General features: G+C 41.3%; 1 protein-coding gene and 1 non-coding gene across 2 annotated transcripts in view; both read left to right on the forward strand.

Annotated features, from left to right (window-relative positions):
* The window catches only part of LOC145396066 (HAUS augmin-like complex subunit 4), a 204,098-nt gene that overhangs the window by 11,831 nt on the left and 173,005 nt on the right, over positions 1-19,262 (forward strand). Inside the window, exons 3-5 of the mRNA XM_080269531.1 lie at positions 6,043-6,130; positions 10,171-10,305; positions 16,225-16,372. Of these exons, the coding sequence (XP_080125657.1) occupies positions 6,043-6,130; positions 10,171-10,305; positions 16,225-16,372 (371 nt within the window). The remainder of the gene's footprint in view (positions 1-6,042; positions 6,131-10,170; positions 10,306-16,224; positions 16,373-19,262) is intronic.
* Positions 11,698-11,816, forward strand: LOC145396123 (5S ribosomal RNA). Its single transcript, XR_013896733.1, has one exon. It is a non-coding gene; the product is annotated as a 5S ribosomal RNA (ribosomal RNA).

Raw genomic sequence — 19,262 nt, forward strand, 5'->3', positions numbered from 1 at the left:
AGTCAGTCTTTCATTCTCCATTCTCTCCACATGTCCAAACCACCTCAGTGTATTTCTCCTAATCTTCTCAACCACATCCACATCTACCCCACAACGTTCCTTCACTTCTTCATTCGTCAACCTGTCCCTCCACGTCACTCCACATGCTCCTCTCAAGTAACTCATTTCCACTGTGGTGTGTAAAAGTAACAACAGAGAAGAAAGGTATGGCATGGTGGGATGAAGAGGTTAAGTGGAGGAAAAGAGGAAGAAGTGGCTAGAGTGGTTACAGGACAGGGGTTCATTTGAAATAAGAACTGAATGTACTGAGAGCAAGAAGCACATGAAAGACTAGTGAAGAGGAAAAAGGAGGAGGTATATAAATGATGATCAAGGAAGAAAAATTAATGCAGATCACTCTGAAAATACGAAGTTATTCTGGAAAGAAATGCAGGAATGTAGAAGTGACAGTAGAAAGAAGTGTGGAAGATGTAAGTGGTAGATTATGAAACCATGGGGATGAAGTAAGGACCAGATGGAAGGAATATTTTGAAAGCCTGATGAATGGAAATGGAGAAAGCAGAATGGCTGTAAACATAATTGGCTTTGGGGGTGTGCAAAGAAGGAATGCAGTGCCAGGAAATGTGCCACTCGTACAGGTGAAGAACACTGTGAAGCAGCTGAAAAATGGGAAAGCAGCTGGGGTTGATGAGGTGTATGCAGAGATGATTAAGTGTAATGGAGAGAGCGGAATGAAGTACGGTATTTGTTGGAGGCATGGATGAGTGAAATTGTGCCAGCAGAGTGAAAAATGGCGGTGATTGAATCCTTGTGCCCTGTACAGAAATAAAGGTAAACGAAGTGCGTGCAGGAATTATTGCGGCATAAGTTTATTGAGTGTGGCAGGGAAGGTATATGGAAGAATTATTATTGAGAAAGTAAGAGATATCATAAGTCTTAGTGGGTGATGAACAGGGTGGTATTAGGAGTGGCAGATCAAACATTTGCAGTGAAACAGATAGTGGAGAAGGCTTGTGAGAAGGACTACAAGGTGTTTATGACATTTATGGATCTGGAATAAGCAAACGATAAAGTAGACAGAGAAGGATTGTGAAAGGTCTCTGCTCATGTACAGTGTAGGTGGTAAGCTGCTAGGTGCCGTCAAGAGTTTTTATAATGGTAGTGAGGGATGTGTAAGGGTAAATGGGCATCTAAGTGAACGGTTCACGATCATTGTGGACTTTAGACAAGGTTGTGTGATGTCCCCATGGTTGTTCAATATATGTATGGATGGGGAGATGAGAGAAGTAAAAACACGAGTAATGAAGGGAGGGATGGAGTTGGTAATGAATGGTGATGGATGGAATATCACAAATTTGTTGTATGCTGATGATGCGGTGCTACATGCAAATACTGGACAAGAACTTGGTAGACTGATGCAGAGTTTTGTAGATGTCTGTAAGTGTTGTGCCTTGAGAGTAAATGTAGAAGAGAGTAAAGTGATGGTAGTCGAGAGAAAAGGTGACTCCCAGCTTGATGTTACAGTGAATGGAGAGACTTACAGTGAATGGAGAGATAGTGGAATTGATGAGAGAGTTCACATACCTGTGTAATGATAGAAAAGAGAGGAAAATGTGCAAAAGAAATGGAAAGTAGAGTGACACAAGGAAGGAAAGTAGCTGGTGCTATGAAGACCTTGATAAGAAACAGAGGCTTGGGCACTGCAGCTGCATGAGGCTTATATGAAGGAGTGTTAGTGCCAGCTTTAACATATAGATGTGAGACTATGGTGTGGCATGAAAATGAAAAGTCAAGAGTAAGAGCCGTGGAGATGGGATTAGTGAGGAATCTATGTGGAGTACAGAGAGTGGATAAGATACGAAATAATGTGATTTGTGAAAGATGTGGAGTGGACACCAGAATCGAAGAGAGTTTACTGAGATGGTATGGTAATGTGGAGAGAATGGATAACAATAGAGTGTTAAAAAAAAGGTATATCTGAGTGAATTTGAAGGAGGGAGGAGGCTAGGTAGGCCAAGGAGAAGATGGAGGGATATAGTGCATGAGTGTGTGAGGAAGAGAGATATGGAAGTCAGTGAGGCTAGGGGACTGACAAGAGATTTAGCTGGCTGGATGAATGTTGTGAGAAGTGCATGATCAGGGATTTGGCACCCCATTTTAATGTGACAGTGTTTGGATTGACTCTGTTGGATATGTTTGTGAAGCTACAGAATGTGGTGAAAGTTTGTGGTGTATCAGTTAGAGCTAGGATTCCGGAGGCTTGAATGATGAGTGAATGTAAACGTGGCCTATTGAACTGTGTAAACTTGGGCCGTCTGGACGTTGCTACTCCTCACCCTGCCTGAGGGTGTGAATGGAGGGCCAGATAATGATGATGATGATAGTTATAATAATAATATCAATAATAATAATAATAATAGTAGTAATCTATATATCTGCCTCTTGCCAGATGCCTTAATCCCGTAAGGGTTGGCCACAAACAAATCACCTCCATGTCACCTGGTCCCCCGACATTTTACTACCCTGCTCGCAGCCCACATCCCCCTCATATACCTCCAATCCATCCCTCCATCTCATCCTTGGCCTCCCCCTCCCTCTCCCCCCCTCCACCTCACTCTCCATATGGCCAAACTACCTCAATGTATTTCTCCTGACATTTTTTATCACATCCACATCACAACACTCCTTCTGTACCTCATTTGTCAGTCTGTATCTCCATGTAACTCCACATGTTCCTCTTAGATAACTCATTTCCACTGTTATCATTCTAGACTTGTATCCTTCCAACAAGGTCCAAGCTTCACTTCCATATGTTAGAGTTGGTATTACAATACTGTCATTCAGTGACATTTTTACTTCCATGCTCACTTCCCTCTTTCTTATCACTGCTTTCATAGATCCAGCAACTTTTCTTTCTTGTTGTATCTGCTCAAGCACTTCACCCTCCACACTTCCATCCTTACTCATCACATTACCTATGTACTTAAATGTAATCACGTTTTCCGTTTCCTCATAATCCAACCTCACTCTACATCCAGTGAACACTTGAAGACTGTAACTTTACTTTTCCCTACATTCACCTTTCGCGTCCGTTTCTTACACACTCCAAACTCAGTGGCGTACCTGAGAGGGTGGGTTGGGGGGGCTGTTTGAAACTGCCCCCCGGGCCCCCAACTGAGGGGGGGGGCCCAAAAAAAGTCTTAAACATTTATAAGCTTTTTCATTAATATTTAAAAATATATATATTTATCATCCCTACAATCCCAACTGAGATATTAGATAAGTTTTTAGAATGAGATATCTGGCAACTTGAATAATAATTGTACACACCTCCCTAATTAAAACAGTTAATGTAACCCGATCTGCTTTTATCTTGACTCAGTTGTGCATAGAGCAGAATACTGATTCTTAATTTAGTGGGTCAGCTTTGGGCTTTTTTATCAGCTAAGTGGTGGAACATGTTTGTTCATTGCAAATATTTTTCATCAATCTCGCTAGATGTTGGAGGGGGGCCCCCGCAAAAAACCTAGCCCCCCGTGCCCCATAATCCCTCGGTATGCCCGTCCAAACTCATTCACCGAACCTTGCAGTTCCCCCGTCTTCACTTAAAAATACAGTATCATCTGCAAACAACAGTATAGGGAGTTTCCAAAGATTGCCCTCTCTCATTAAAGCCACTCCAGCATCCACTGCCCTACCTTGTATCTGTTTTATAACTCCATACATATACAGATTGAACAACCATGGAGACATGACATATCCCTGTTTCAGTCCAACATTCATATAGAAAAATTCACTCAATTCATTATCCACATGCACTGCAGCCTTAGCACCCTCATTGAATTTGGCTCTCTGTTGTATTGTTTTTCTTTTCTTTGAGGGAATGGTTTGCTGGCTCCTGGCCTTTGGTGTCTTCTTCCTTACGTAAAAAAAAAAAAAAAAAAGTACTCTTCACAGCATTCAACAACTTCCTATTTACTCCATATTTTCATAATATTTTCCACCTTCCTTGTCAATCCACCCTGTCATATGCTCTCTCCAAAACCATGAAGGCCACATACAACTTCATTCCCTTCTCTAGAATCTTTTCTAGTAAAACCTAGGAATGGATATCTGGTCTACGCAACCTCATCCTTTCCTAAAACCTCCCTTTTCTTCACCAACTAATTCATCTGTAATTTCCCTAACTCAGTCAAGAAGTATCCTACTATATACTTTCCCTGTTACACTAAGAAGACAAATGCCCCTGTGATTACCACACACTTCTTTTTCCCCTTTTCCTTTGTGCAGGGGAATAATTATTCCTGACTTTCAGTTCTCTGGGACTCTACCTTCCTCCCAGGCCAGTCTGGACATCTTCCATTCCCATTCTACTGCTGTTGCTCCCCCATTTTTCAGCATTTCACCATACACTCTATCAATTCCTGGGACTTTCCCCACTTTGCCTTCATTGCTTCCACTACTTCCATCCTTCTGATCTCTTCCTCTCTTCTCACCTCCTTCCTTCTACCAGCCATTCCCCAGCCGCTTATCCTCACATCACTTTTATTCTTTATGTTTGATAGTTCCTGAAGATGTTGTCTCCATCTGCTCACTTTTTCTCCCTTCTCCAATATCAATCTACCATTTTTATCTTTCACTCCCCAGCTTACTTCTTTATCATCCTGTCTAATTCTCTTTACATCTTTCCAGAACATTTGCTTACATTCCTCCACTTTACACTCAGATTCCTTCCAAATTCCTCATCCACTCTCTTACTCACTCTTACTAATCTTTTCACCTCTCTCTTCCTCTCTACATTTTCAACTTCCTCCATGCCCCTGTTTTCCATCCACTCACTATATGCTTTCCTCTTTTGTCCACAGCTTGTCTCACCTCTTCATTCCACCATGCTGTTCCTTGCACCCCCTTTCGTGTTCTCTTCACCCCACACACCATCTAACATGCTGCACAGATTTCATTTGTGAATATCTTGCACACACCTTACACATCCTTCAGCTGCTTCAAGTCACATTTACCCAATTGCTCCTCCACTTCTTTCTTTTACTGTGCCATTTTATCCATCCTCTTGCAACCTTTCTACTCTCCTTGTTTGGACTACTCCTTCCTCTCCTTCCCTCCTTCTTTTCCTCCACTCTATTTTCACCTTGACATTCATCACCACCACATGATGCTCAGAAAGTCCACTCCCCCAACCTCTGTATGCTCTTGCATCCATTACACACCTTCTCATTCAGCCATCCACACACACATAATCAGTCATTGCCTTCCATTCATTCAGTTCACCACCTACCCTTCTCATCACTCGCCACGTACACCTGTGGGTCATTTTGTGTCTAAAGAGGATATTGTCCATCACCAACCTCTTCCCTGCGCAAATGTCCACTAGAGCATTGCCATTCTCATCTTTCTCAGCAGACACACCCCACACCAACTATGCCATCCACCTTCACATTCCCTACTTTTCCAGTCATATCTCCAATCAAAAACACTCTGTTATTTCTTTCAAACTTTTCCATGCATGCTCCCGCATTTGCCCAGAACTCTTCTGTCACTCTGCTTGCATGATATTACATCAACTCATACACATAATGATGGTGAACTCCTTCAGTCCAGTAAAGTATTATTCATGAACTTTTCAGTCTTGAGGGATTTAGGTACATCCTCCATTGGTCCCTTCACTGCAAGAGATGTATAAGCTGAATAAAATCATAAGCTATCCAGAAGAATAAGTTAATTATATCACCAAATTCAAGGGATTTTATCATTGCTGGAACTAATGTTATATGTTTGCTCCTTTTACTCTAACTTGGCCAAAAATTGCCAGGTCCTCAACGTGAATGCTGAAGTGTAACAATATATTAACACTAGAAAATTATGCTGGACTTGAAGAAGTGCTTTGGAAAGGATGTAGAGCCATAATATTATCTTGTTCTGCCACTGAGCTACATGAAAAAGGATGCAAAAGGATGAAAATCTAGGCTAAATTAAGGTGGAAAGAATACAGTATTTATATCTTGAGCATTTATATTATGTCAACAGGGAAAAGTATCTGGAGAAGGCAACACTTCATCGATTGACAACTGACATACTGATTGGTTCTAGGAGCTCCGACATCATTGACAAAAAGGTGATTAAGTGGAGCTACCATTTTCAGCTTGTGTCTTATAGCACCCTCTTGCTTCATTGAAATATTATGTACATCAGTGAAAAAATAATATAATTTTGGTTGTTGTGTTATTTTTGCAGTAATATTTCCTTTCTTCTCCATTACAGTTTCCTTTTTTACCATATCTAGTTAATATTTCTCTCCCAGATTTTCTCTTTGCCTCATGTCAAGTATTTTTTTTCCAAAGATGTCTTGTTTGTAGCGTCACACATACCCCAGGGCTGTGATCTTGAGTGGATTTCACTACTGTTAAGATTTTGTGGGTTCAAGTAGCAACCTACCTTCAATATTTCAGCCTGTTCAATATCAAGATACACCTTCCTGTACTGTTTTTATATTAACCTGGCTTAAAACATCCATCTTTCCATCCTGAAATCTGACCTGAAACAAATAGATTAACACTAGAATATAGTACAGTACTAGTAATAAAAAAGTGCTTTTGAAAGGATGTATAGCCATAACAATTACTTTTTTCTGTCACTGACCTGTGTGAAATATGTTGCAAAAAAGAAAAAAAATCTGGGCTAAGTTTGAGTACAGTGAAAACAATGTAGTTCATCTGTCACATATACACCATCTCTCTGGGACTCCCTTATTTCACAGGAGGCCTCCACAGGTACCCTGAGAGAGAAGCACCGTATTGTACACTTTATACATTAATCTGGCCTAAAACTGCCATCTCTATGTCTAGGATGCTGAGTTGTGAAAATAGATTAACGTTAGAATACGATGCTAATCATGAAGAATTATCTTGGAAAGGTTGTAGAGTGGTAACACTGTCTTTCTGGCGCTAAACTGTTTGAAATAAGCTACAAAAAATGAAAATCTGGACCAGGTTAAGATGAAAGAACTATAACTGCTCAGTTTATCAAAGTCTAGCCCCTCTAGGTAAGGTTTTACATGGGTGTCATTTTGGTACCTTCCATGTTTGCTCCCATAAGCGCATTTTCATATATCATGGTTTCAGTCACTATCCAGAAATGGCTCTGTTGGTGTATTGTTTGAATGTAACCATTTAGAATGTCTTTCCATACATTTATATGTGTCTCATGAGAAACCTGTTCCAAAATCAAACAGATGTATGCACTCTTCCTAGACAGGTGAAACTGTAGCTGCATGTGTATTCTAACGTAATGCAGTTGTCAGTTAGTAATAAGAATAATATTATAAAGACCTCATAGTACTGAAAAAGTATGCTTGACAAGATTATAAAGACACATTGTACTGAAATGGTCTGGCAAACAAGATTATACAGACCACATTGTACTGAAATAGTATGCCTGATAAGATTATAAATACAGTTCTGCATTGTGCTGAAATAGTGTGCATAATAAGATTATAAAGACCTCGTTGATGTTGAGTAGCCCCAGTCTGTCTGTCTGAGCTGACCCATCAACTGCAGGCAAGCAATCACCCCTGCCTGGCCATCCCGTGCAGTGAACCAATGTTCCCTTGCAGTGGACATTGCCTTGCCACAGTGAGGTATGGGAAAGAGTGTGGAGGTTTGGTTCGTGGATGGACGTTGCATTTGTGTATCTCCATCCAGTTACAGTAACAGGGACACCATAGCAGCCTCCACATCACCAAGTTGTTTGATTACATAGGTACTGCCCAAAGCTGTAAATAGTTTCCTGGGTGACAGGAAACCACTAGGCTTGTCCCTCAATGTAGAGCCACCTGAAGTGAAAGAGTAATAAAAAGTGATGGGAAGGATGGGAGAAATATGAAGAGAGGAGGGCACACACAGGAAAGGATGATAAAAGTGAAAAACAAAGTAGGCAGCAATACATCAAGTTAGTGGATGATAGGCTTCGCCTCCCAGTACCAAGCCCTCATTGTCCTGAAATAGTTTGCCTATTAAGAGTATAAAGCCCCGTTGTGCTGAAAGTATGCTGAGATGACCAATGACCATAGCATGTTCATCGTGCAGCAAGCTTCGACTTAAGTGTGGACCTACCTCACTGAACACAGGAGCTTATATTTGTATCATCTAAGGCTTTGTGGAATTTCATCCATACCAGTTTGTTTTTGTATATGATATGTTGATATTGCTGTGTGTTATATTTGTAGAAGCAATATCAGTATCGTATTAGAATTATCGTTATATAAATAACATGTAAGGGAATAATGATGGGTAATATGCAGAATAATTAATTAAGGAAGAGGTGCTAGATAGCCTCCTGTACTGACAAGAATAGAATCCATAGTATGTAGTATAGGGATGTGGTGGTCTGCCTGCATATTCCCGAGCGGTGCTCATACGTCACGAGGTGGAAAGTGTTTAGTGTATGGTGTACAGTATCAGTTGTATGAAATTATATTGGTGTGTTGCTTATGATTTTTTAATATTTGACCTCTTCATTATTAGTTTTTTGAAAGAACAGTTTCAGTGAGTGACTCTGAGCTTGATAGTAAAGTACCTTCAGGAGGGTGCGATGAAATAGGCGGTCATTAACCGAATCAACACCGAATTGGCACTTTTAATTGCAAAGTGTTATAGATTTTATCACCATACAGGTTCATACACACCTAATTATCTGATATCCGGTCACATTTTTATGTTTAATTTGTTCATAAAAAATCAGGATTCAGAGCTAAAACGTGCTAAAGTTAGCGGAAGTGTTTTCCCTTTAGCTCAACAACTCACCTTGGCAGACTTATACTTTCTATAAATATTAATTTAACATGCAGATACATTTATTTGCACTGTCTGTTTGGTGTGTGCTTCAAATTGTAAGTTTAGCCCTTTTATGAAGGCATCTTCGTAAGTGTAGGTTATTTTTAGCTTTGCATAAGTAGAGGACTGCTGTACTGATAATCACTTCTGGTTAACTCCATCAGTGTGAGAGTCTTTCTGAAGCTGATAAAATCTTCTGGTGTCAGACATGATGCAAATTTTGGCCACAGGTTGAAGGGGGTACTGAAGATTGTCTCTAACTCATTTAGCTTGAGAGGTCTCTTAAACTGAAGAAAATTGTTTGTTGTTAGCCAAAATAAAAAAGTACAGTGTATCCTCAAACCAGTGGAGTTAAAGAGTTAAGAACTGTCATTATATGGTAATCGTAGTAATGGTGTTGCACATAGCTGTTATATTTTGGCTTATGGCACTTATTTTTACATTACATAGGTGTGGGGAATCCTGACAAGTCAAAAAACTAAACAAAGTTAGAGGCAGGGTATAGTTACTGGTTAGCTTGCTACTTTTTGTAGCCTTTTTTTTTTTTTTTTTTTTTTTAGTGATCCTTTGGTTATTGCACACTTGGTTAAAGCAGTTTTCATTATCACTGCTAGATGAAAATCTACACTCCTGCCATCATCAGGGTTGGCCATTGTACACCAGTGGTTTAAACCATCTGGTTTAAACCAAGCCAAAAAAACATTTTTTTTTTTTTTTTTTTTTTTTAATTAAACCACTCCATTCCTTCTGCTTACAAGTCGCAGACACTCCCTCTTTTGTCTTTCTTTCTTTCATTTTTTCCTGTTCCTTGTGCCTGTGGGTGACTAAACTGAATGACAAGTCGAATGGTTTCCTGTATTCCAGGAAACCATTTTCTATGCTGGGTGGTAACCATATAACAAAACTGTGGCACCTGGTGGTTTAGTGGGTAATTGCGGCGCTCCAGTCAGATTGAGCCGGTGAAGGTTTATATCCAAGGGGTGGTTGGGGTTATTGCTCACATAATGCTACTCAGGGATGAGTAAGGCTGGTCACTCTCATCTTAAATGTCAGGACCAACTTGCCTAGCCCCGGGCTCCTATGCTGCCCATGGGGCAACGTAGAATTGGGTGATGGATGGATGGATTTTTTTTTTTTCTTTATAATAGAGCCAAGGTTCCAGGGGTTTGAATGATGAGTGAATGGAAGTGTGGCCTATTGGATTGGGCAAACTTGGGCTGTCTGGACGTTGCTGCTCTTGACCCTGCCCTAGGGTGGGAAAGGAGATCCTGATGATGATGATGATGTTGGTGTTGTGTTAAATTATTGGTGTTGTACTTTGCAGGCCAGGAAAACAATGCTGGATGCATTGACACTCTCTGAGCTCCAGGATCATCTAACTTTGGTAGACAGGGGAGCTGTTGGAGTTGGAACAAATCATCAACAAAAGAATCAGGACGTGACAAGAATGATCAAAAAGGTGAGGTGGGTTCTTATTCATATAGTAAACTATACATGTAATTACGCATTTTCTTTTTTCCTCCAGAGAGTTCCAGGATATTGTAGTACTGTACATTGTAACTTAAGGAATGGAATGTGGTGCAGTATAGTAGTTCCTCATATATGCAGACGCTCAGTATCTGGACGTGTTCATTATCTGGATGCCGGACCTTGGCTCTATTAAACCATTATCCAAATATACTTGCTATTATCCAGACGTTAAAGTCCCCGAGAACTTCAGCCGGCCAGTCAACATGTTCAGACATTCGGTATCGTGGCTGCTGGGCTCGAGCCAAATGAGCAAGAAATAGTCCATTACCCACAACCAGAGCTAAAATGTCTGTCTGCCCCTGTACTGAATGGTAAAAGTTGAACGCTCGTCCTATCACTCCGAACGAACCTCTAGCATCCAAGTACAATAATACAAGCGGTGTCAAAACATCCGTACGCATCCCCACCGAATGTTCAGTGTTTTGCGGCCACCGGGCTAAGTCTTTACCACTCACCACCACCATAAAACACAGACCACAAGCCACGAGTACAAGTTCGGCGACAGTGGTCATCCGCCTCTCTATCGAACGTCGAAAGTCCCCTGTTCCGGTGAGTTGTTTCTGCATGGCCAGTCAGTGTCTAAAAGACAGCAAACCACGAATAAATGCATGGTAAAAGTGCTCATCTGCATGTTGACAGAAGGGGGAGAATCTTGCTCACAGCCTCGCTTCCCCCCCTCCCGTCCCTCGTCCATACCATCCCGGCTCCCCCCTCACTCCCTCGGTCCCTACCTGTCTCCGTGGTAATAACACTGACTCATGAGTTTTCAATTTTTTTTTGCAATTTGTTCAACTACTTTTGTCGTATCAAAATTCCATATAATCCACGAGAAAGCTTATGAAATTCTGCATGTAGACATATGCTTAACCCTTGGAAGGTGCTGCCAAAGGTTGCACTAGAGTGGTGGGAAGTTATTTGAAGGTAAGTTTTACTCCTGAACACTGTTATTGCTGCATTTCTGTACTTTTACTTATCAATTTTATGTGTTTTTATTAGCTTATCTAATATAAACACCAGTGATGATGGTGGTGTACCATTTGTACCAATAGTACTGTATAACCAATTTATGGTGGCATGTTTGGCTGTGGAATTTTTTTTGAGCCCCAAGAGCAATCACTCATCACGGACAACAGAGTTTCAAACCATCGTCATTTTTTTTAGTGGGTTTTTGTTTTTTATGCATTATTTTCATGATGTTTAGCATTAATGTGATTAAGCCTGTGTGTGTTTTGATGTCTCAGTATGGCAGAATGACTGGAAAATTGCCAAAATTAGGAGGGGTACTGTACATACAGAAGTGTATAGGTCGGGTGTTTTTTGGTTCTGTGGCCATACCACATTGAGTACACCGCTTCCCGTCCGATCAGCGAAGTTAAGCAACGTTGGGTCTGGTTAGTACTTGGATGGGTGACCGCCTGGGAACACCAGATGCTGTTGGCATCCCTACATGTCAAGTGGGGTTGGTGGAGAATTAGTGCCCCTCCCTGTAAAACAATTAACTCTAAGCCATTGGCCACCCCGTCTGGGATACATGGCGTCTGGCAATGAATGAATGAAATGAATGTATTTTTTTTCATGGTTTTCTTTTTATTTAGCATTGCTTTGGATATTCCTATGTGTGTTTTGATGTCTAAATATGGCAGATTCACCTGAAAACTGCCAAAATTAGAAGGGGTACTGTACATACTGTGGTGTATAGGTAGGGTGTTTTTAGGTTTTCATTGTTTTTTTAATGGTTTTCTTGGTTTTGAAAATTGTTTTGGATAATCCTATGTATGTTTTGATGTCAAAATTTGGCAAAATGACCGGAAAACACTGCCAAAATAAGGAGAGTTATTGTACATACAGTAGTGTTAAGGTAGGGTGTTTTTTTGGTTTTCATTGTTTTTTCTGCATGGTTGTCTTGGTGTTTAACATTACTTTGGATATTCCTATGTGTGTTTTGATGTCTAAATATACCTCAATGACTGGAAAACACTGCCACATTAAGCGTAGGTACCGTATAAGTAGGTTAGGTATAAGTTGGAGGTGGGTTAAGGTGGGGTCTGGGTATGGTAGAGGAATAGTGTTCATTATCAGCATGTTGCCTTTACCTGGACATGCCTTTGGCTCTATTATGTCCGGATAAATGGGGGATTGCAGTATAATTAATCAGAGCTCAGGGTCATGTGCTTATCATGAAACCACAAAGTGGGATGTAGAGTCCTAAATTTTTAAAAATGATTTTCAAAGTACTGTTTTAGATGATGATGAAATTTATTCAGTCTTCCCGTATGATTGCTGACTGTATTTTTTAATATAGGATGCAGACTGACTGTGCAAAATAGTCACAGGCATTCCATTTGTGACCATCAACATTAAGGGTTTGTACTCCACTTGCTGAGTGTTTTAGGGAAGGCATATGGAAGAATTATTTGAGAGAAAATAAGAGAGATATCAGAAGTCCTAGTAAGTGATAAACAGGGTGGCTTTAGGAGTGGCAGAGGATGTGTGGATCAAATATTTGCAGTGAGACAGATAGTTGAGACAGCTTGTGAGAAGGACTATTAGGTGTTTCTGGCATTTATGGATCTGGAAAAAGCATACGACAAAGTAGACAGAGAAGGATTGTGGAAGGTTTCTGCTCATGTATGGTGTAGATGGTAAGATGCTAGGTGCAGTCAAGAGTTTTTATCTTGGTAGTGAGGGATGTGTAAGGGTACATGGGCATCTAAGTGAATGTTTCAAGATCAGTGTGGGCATGCAACAAGGTTGTGTGATGTCCCCAGGTTGTTCAGTATGTATATATATTGTTGCATGTTGTGTGATGTCCCCAGGTTGTTCAGTATGTATATATATATATATATATATATATATATATATATATATATATATATATACACCTGTATGTATATGGATGGGATGATGAGAGAAGTAAAAGCACAAGTAATGGAGAGAGGTATGGCATTGGTAATGAATGGTGATTGATGGAATATCTCAAATTTGCTGTATGCTGATGATGCAGTGCTACATGCAATTACTGGACAAGAACTTGGTAGACTAGTGCATTGTCTTGCTGATGTCTGTGAGCGTTGTGCCATGAGAGTAAATGTAAAAAAGAGTCAAGTGAAGGTAATCGAGAGAGAAGGTGACTCCCAGTGTGTGATATAGTGAATGGAGAGAGACTGGAATTGGTGAGAGAGTTCAAATACCTGGGTACAGTGATAGAAAAGAGAGAAAAATGTGCAAAAGAAGTGGAAAGTAGAGTGACACAAGGAAGGAAAGTAGCTGGTGCTACGAAAGCTTTGATAAGAAACGGGCATGAGTGTTGCAGCTGCACGAGGCATACATGAAGGAGTGTTAATGCCAACTTTAACTTATGGATGTGAGACTATGGTGTGGCATGAAAATGAAAAGTCAAGAATGAGAGCAGTGGAGATGGGACTGCTGAGAAATGTATGTGGAGTACAGAGAGTGGATTTGATACGAAATGACGTGATTCGTGAAAGATTTGGAGTGAGGAAGTTTGTGGACACCAGAATCAAAGAGAGTGTACGGAGATGGTATGGTCATGTGGAGAGAATGGATAACAATAGAGTGGTGAAAAAGGTATAGCTGAGTTAATTTGAAAGAAGAAGGATGTGAGGTAGGCCATGGAGAAGATGGAGTGTGTGACGAAGAGAGGTATGGAAGTCAGTGAGGCTAGGGGACTGACAAGAGATCGAGCTAGCTGGATGAATGTTGTGAGAAGAAGTGCATGATCAGGGAATTGGAGCCCTTTTCAACTTGACAGTGTTCGGATTGACTCTATTGGATATGTTTATGTGAAGCTATAGAATGTCGTGAAAAGTTTTTGGCATATCAGATAGAGCTAGGATTCCTGGGGCTTGAATGATGAGTGAATGGAAGCGTGGCCTATTGGACTGGGCAAACTTGGGCTGTCTGTACATTGCTGCTCCTCACCTTGTCCCAGGGTTTGAAAGGAGGTCCGGATGATGATGATGTACTCCACTTTGCGATTGAAGTTTTAAGCTTATGACCTCTAGCGTAGGAAAGATCTATCTATCTGTCTGTTGCCAGACGCTTTAATTCTGTAAGGGATGGCCACAAACAAATCGCCTCCATGTTGCCCTGTTCCTCACCATTTCACTGCCCTGCTCCCAGCTCACACATCCGTCTTTCATATACCTCTCCATTCCATCCCTCCATCTCATTCTTGGCCTCCCCTTCCCTCTCCCCCCCCCCTCCACCCCACTCACATACACTCTCCTCATCAGTCTCTCACTCTGCATCCTCTTCATATGACCAAACCACCTCAGTGTACTTTTCCTAACGCTTCCTATCACATCTACATCCACACCACAGTGCTCCTTCACTTCATTTGTCAGTCTGTCTCTCCATGTGACTTCACATGCTTCCTTCAAATAACTCATTTCACTCTTGACTTGTGTCCCTCCAGCAAGGTCCAAGCTTCACTTCCATTCGTTAGATTTGGTACCACAATACTGTCATGTAGTAACTTTTTCACATCCATGCTCACTTCCCTGTTTCTTATCACTGCTTTCAAGGAACCAGCAATCTTTCTTCCTTGCTGTACCCTTTCAAGCACTTCACCCTCTAAACTTCCATCCTTACTCATCATACTATCCAAGTACTTAATTGCACTCTCATTTTTCATTTCTTCCTCATCCAACCTCACTGTACATTCACTGACTTCATTTCTCTTGAAGACCATAACTTTCCTCTTCCCTACATTCACCTGTAGATTCCGTTTCTTATACAATCTCCCAAACTCATCCACCAAGCCTTGCAGCTCCCCTCTGTCTTCACCAAACAACACAGTATGATCTGCAAACAACAGTACAGGGAGTTTCCAAACACGGCCTCTCTCATTAGGGCCACTCCAAGCTGCTTGCAATTTGTGTGGACACTTATAAGGGATTTCCTGTACAGCTTGCATTGTTTTTTGCTGTGAATATTCAGCAAGAATTATTTTTATACTGTTGTGTCCTGGGTATACAGTGTTGTGTTCCTGATCATGCAGTGGCAGCCAAAGTAGGTGAGGGGGAAAGTACATATAGTAGATTTTTGAAGCCAAAAACTGTTTTTGTCCTCTATTGAGGTAGTTGAGGCACCCAGTGATTGCTGTTTACCCAAGAAGTTTCTCATCTCCTCTTTCTAACCAAGGCATTTGTGCCACATGCAGCTCACTCCTGTGTGGAGGGATGGTGGACATATTCATGATCCTCACTGACTGAGTAGATCTGATGTATGGAGGTAGCCAACAGACTTCACTGGGATGGACTGTAGGTCCCACACTCTGATCTTTCACAGATCACATTATTATCATATTCATTCTACACCCTTCACACATGTTTCGTTCATTTTGTTTCATTTATAAAGGCTCCAACATACTTGCATGCAATTCCTCAGTAATCCTATTTCCACTGCTCTTAGTCCTGACTCTTTCCTGTCATGGCATATTCTGGTCTTACACACATGCATTAAAGTGGGTAGCCTACTGACACACCTTTATGCAATTGTCTTGCAGCTTCTACACTGTGACATCTGTTTTTATCAAGGCCTTCCTTTCGTTCCCTGTGCCACTCTACTTTCCACTTCCTGTGTACATTTATTCCTTCTTATTTTACTGCACTGAGGCTTAGCACTCTCACCATGTTCATCTCTCCCTCTGTTCACCAACACATCACACTGAGAGTTGTCTTTTTTCTCAGCAACCATCACTTTACTTTTAATTACATTCATAGACATTTACAAAACCATGCTTAATAATATAGTAAGTTGTGACAGTGGAGGAAAATGGTTGTAGAATTTGTGTGTATTAATTGTTACTTTCCCACCTTTGTAGTTGACACTGTTTGGCGTTACTGGGGAAAATGTGGTGAGTTCATCTAGAGACCAGATGAGTGACGACCATTTGAAGAAGTTGGCCGGGGCATTGGAAAGGCAGCTGGAGAAAGAGTGGACCAAAATTGCATCCTTCATTGATCCAGTTGGTTAGTTGGTTTCTTTTTGGCTTAACCTCTTTATTTCAGTGCCCTACTTGTTTTATTCTTGATGTCTCCAGGTGACTTGATCCAGTGTAGGTCTGTAGGAAAGACCTCATGTTTAAGGGCTAATGAAGTCAGTATCTAACCTCTCCTATTTAAAAGGTCTCAGCTGTGGTGAATAAAATTGTATGGACCTTGTTAGAACAAGGTACAGTCTCCCCAAGAAATGATGGCAGAGTATCCAGAAGATTTCAGTCTGTGATAATGCACATGGTAGGTGGGGGCACCCATCGCCCATCATCCACCCACTTAGTGTAGTGGTACTCCTTTTTTTTTTTTTTTTTTTTTTTTTTTTTAGGGTAGCTCTACATTGAGTGGCAAGCCAGATGATTTCCTGTGAACTAGGAAAGCATTTACAACACTGGGTGGTAACCTTATAACCAACGGACACATGTTTCTTACGTGAAAGCAAGTGGGTTGGCGGAGGGTTAGTGCCCCTCCCCGGAAAACAACTACAGCGGAATCTCAAATTTCGATTGGCATATGTAACTAAAAATCTCCGCGAAATTCAAATCATCGAAATTTAAACTGAACTTCTTATGGGAAAAATTAGTTTGGGTCCGGGGCCTCCGAACCCAACTATCTAAAATCATGTTTTCTTCCCCACACCCCATGTAAACTTTATGAACTATAATTGTGATTAAGTAAAAGTAGTTCTGCATTGTATTGCCATACTGTCAGCAAGTATATACTTGGTGTATTTCTGCCCTCTCCTGTATTGCCATTTCTCCTTTGGCTGTGAAGATTTAGAGGTGCCAGGCTGCTCTTGTCCATTACCACTGCTACCCGAAGAACCACTCTTGCTTACCATCTTGAAACAGGTAAGTTGCAATGAAAATACAAAGAAAATACATACAACTAAATTGCAGTGAAATGCATGTCCACACGTGGAAGGTCTATCTATCTATCTATTGCCAGACGCCTCAATCCCGTTTGGGGTGGCCACAAACAAATCACCTCCAAGTCGCCCTGTCCCCCGCCATTTCACTGCCCTGCTCCCAACTCACACCCCCCTCTCTCATATACCTCTCCACCCCATCCCTCCATCTCATCCTCGGTCTCCCCCTCCCTCTTCCACCCTCCACCTCACTCACATACACTCTCTTCGTCAATCTTTCACCCTCCATCCTCTCCACATGGCCAAACCACCTCAGTGTGTTCCTCACAACGCTTCCTATCACATCCACATCCACACCACAACGCTCCTTTATATCCTCATTCGTCAGCCTGTCTCTCCACGTGACTCCACAGGCTCCTCTTAAATAACTCATTTCCACTGCTCTCACTCTTGACTTGTGTCCTTCCAACAATGTCCAAGCTTCACTTCCATACGTTAGAGTTGGTATCACAATACTGTCATGTAGTAACTTTTTTACTTCCATGCTCACTTCCCTGTTTCTTATCACTGCTTTTAAGGAACCAGCAACCTTTCTTCCCTGCTGTACCCTTTCAAGCACTTCACCCTCAAACCTCCATCCTTACTCATCACACTACCCAAATACTTAAACGTACTCACATTTTCCAATTCCTTACCATCCAACCTCGCTGTACATTCACTGACTTCACCTCTCTCAAAGACCATCACTTTACTCTTCCCTACATTCACCTTTAGGTTCCGTTTCTTACACACTCTCTCAAACTCATCCACCAAGCCTTGCAGCTCCCCTTCGTCTTCACTCAACAACACAGTATCATCTGCAAACAACAGTACAGGGAGTTTCCAAACACTATCCTCTCTCACCAGGGCCACTCCAACATCCACTACCCTACCTTGTACCTCTTTTATTACCCCATCCATGTACAGATTGAACAACCATGGAGACATGACACATCCCTGTTTCAAACCAACTTTCACAGAGAAAAATTCACTTAGTTCACCATCCACACGCACTGCAGCCTTCGCACCATCGTACATACTCTTCACAGCATTCAACAACTTCCCATCTACTCCATATATTCTTAACACTTTCCACAATCCTTGTCTACGTGGAAGGTACAGGCTGAAAGTGCGGCACTTGGCTGTAGAGGGCTGGCTGCTGACAGGACAGTCGCAAGATGGCCTCCGACAACAGAGCATCGCCTTGCACATGGCTTGTTGTTGTTGGTGCCTACTCTCATCGGGGAGCTCTTGTCCTTAAACAACATGACAATTTTTTTTTCTCAGTCTTATGTTCATTTCTATGTTGCTCCTTATATTCATAATTAACGTACTTCTCTTCGTTTCAGTATTCTGCCTACTGTATTTGCTACCACCTTTAATTCATTTTGTTTTAGTATTTCGACTATTGATTCTCTTCCTTTAATTTCTCTTGTTATATCTTTGAGTTACTGAAGTATTGATTAGTTAATAATAAGTACAGTATATTTATAGAATGACAGGGAATCGTCCAGGGTGTGAATTGTCCTGACAGGAAATTGTCCATGTTTTTTTTTTTTTTCATTCATTGCCAGACGCCATGTATCCCACACGGGGTGGCCAGTGGCTTAGAGTTAATTGTTTTACAGGGAGGGGCACTAATCCTCCACCAACCCCACTTGACACGTAGGGATGCCAACAGCATCTGGTGTTCCCAGGCGGTCACCCATCCTGGTGGGGAATTATCTGACGGGCGAATTAACTTGACGGTGAATTGTCTCGGAACCATATCATCGTATGCTTCATATACTGTATGAATAAATGCTGTTGATTTTCATTCTCTTCTTGACACATCACATATGATATTTGGTTAGGCTCATACTTTTTCTTACAATTTTCCTTTACTTCTAGCATTTCGGTTCACATCAAAAATATTATCTTTGCTTGTTTTGGTTGGAGTCTGGCCTTGAGAGCACATGT

The sequence above is a fragment of the Coenobita brevimanus genome, chromosome 34 (assembly GCF_032717465.1).
Source record: "Coenobita brevimanus isolate Jiangsu-jjx chromosome 34, ASM3271746v2, whole genome shotgun sequence".
Classification (NCBI taxonomy): Eukaryota; Metazoa; Arthropoda; class Malacostraca; order Decapoda; family Coenobitidae; genus Coenobita; species Coenobita brevimanus.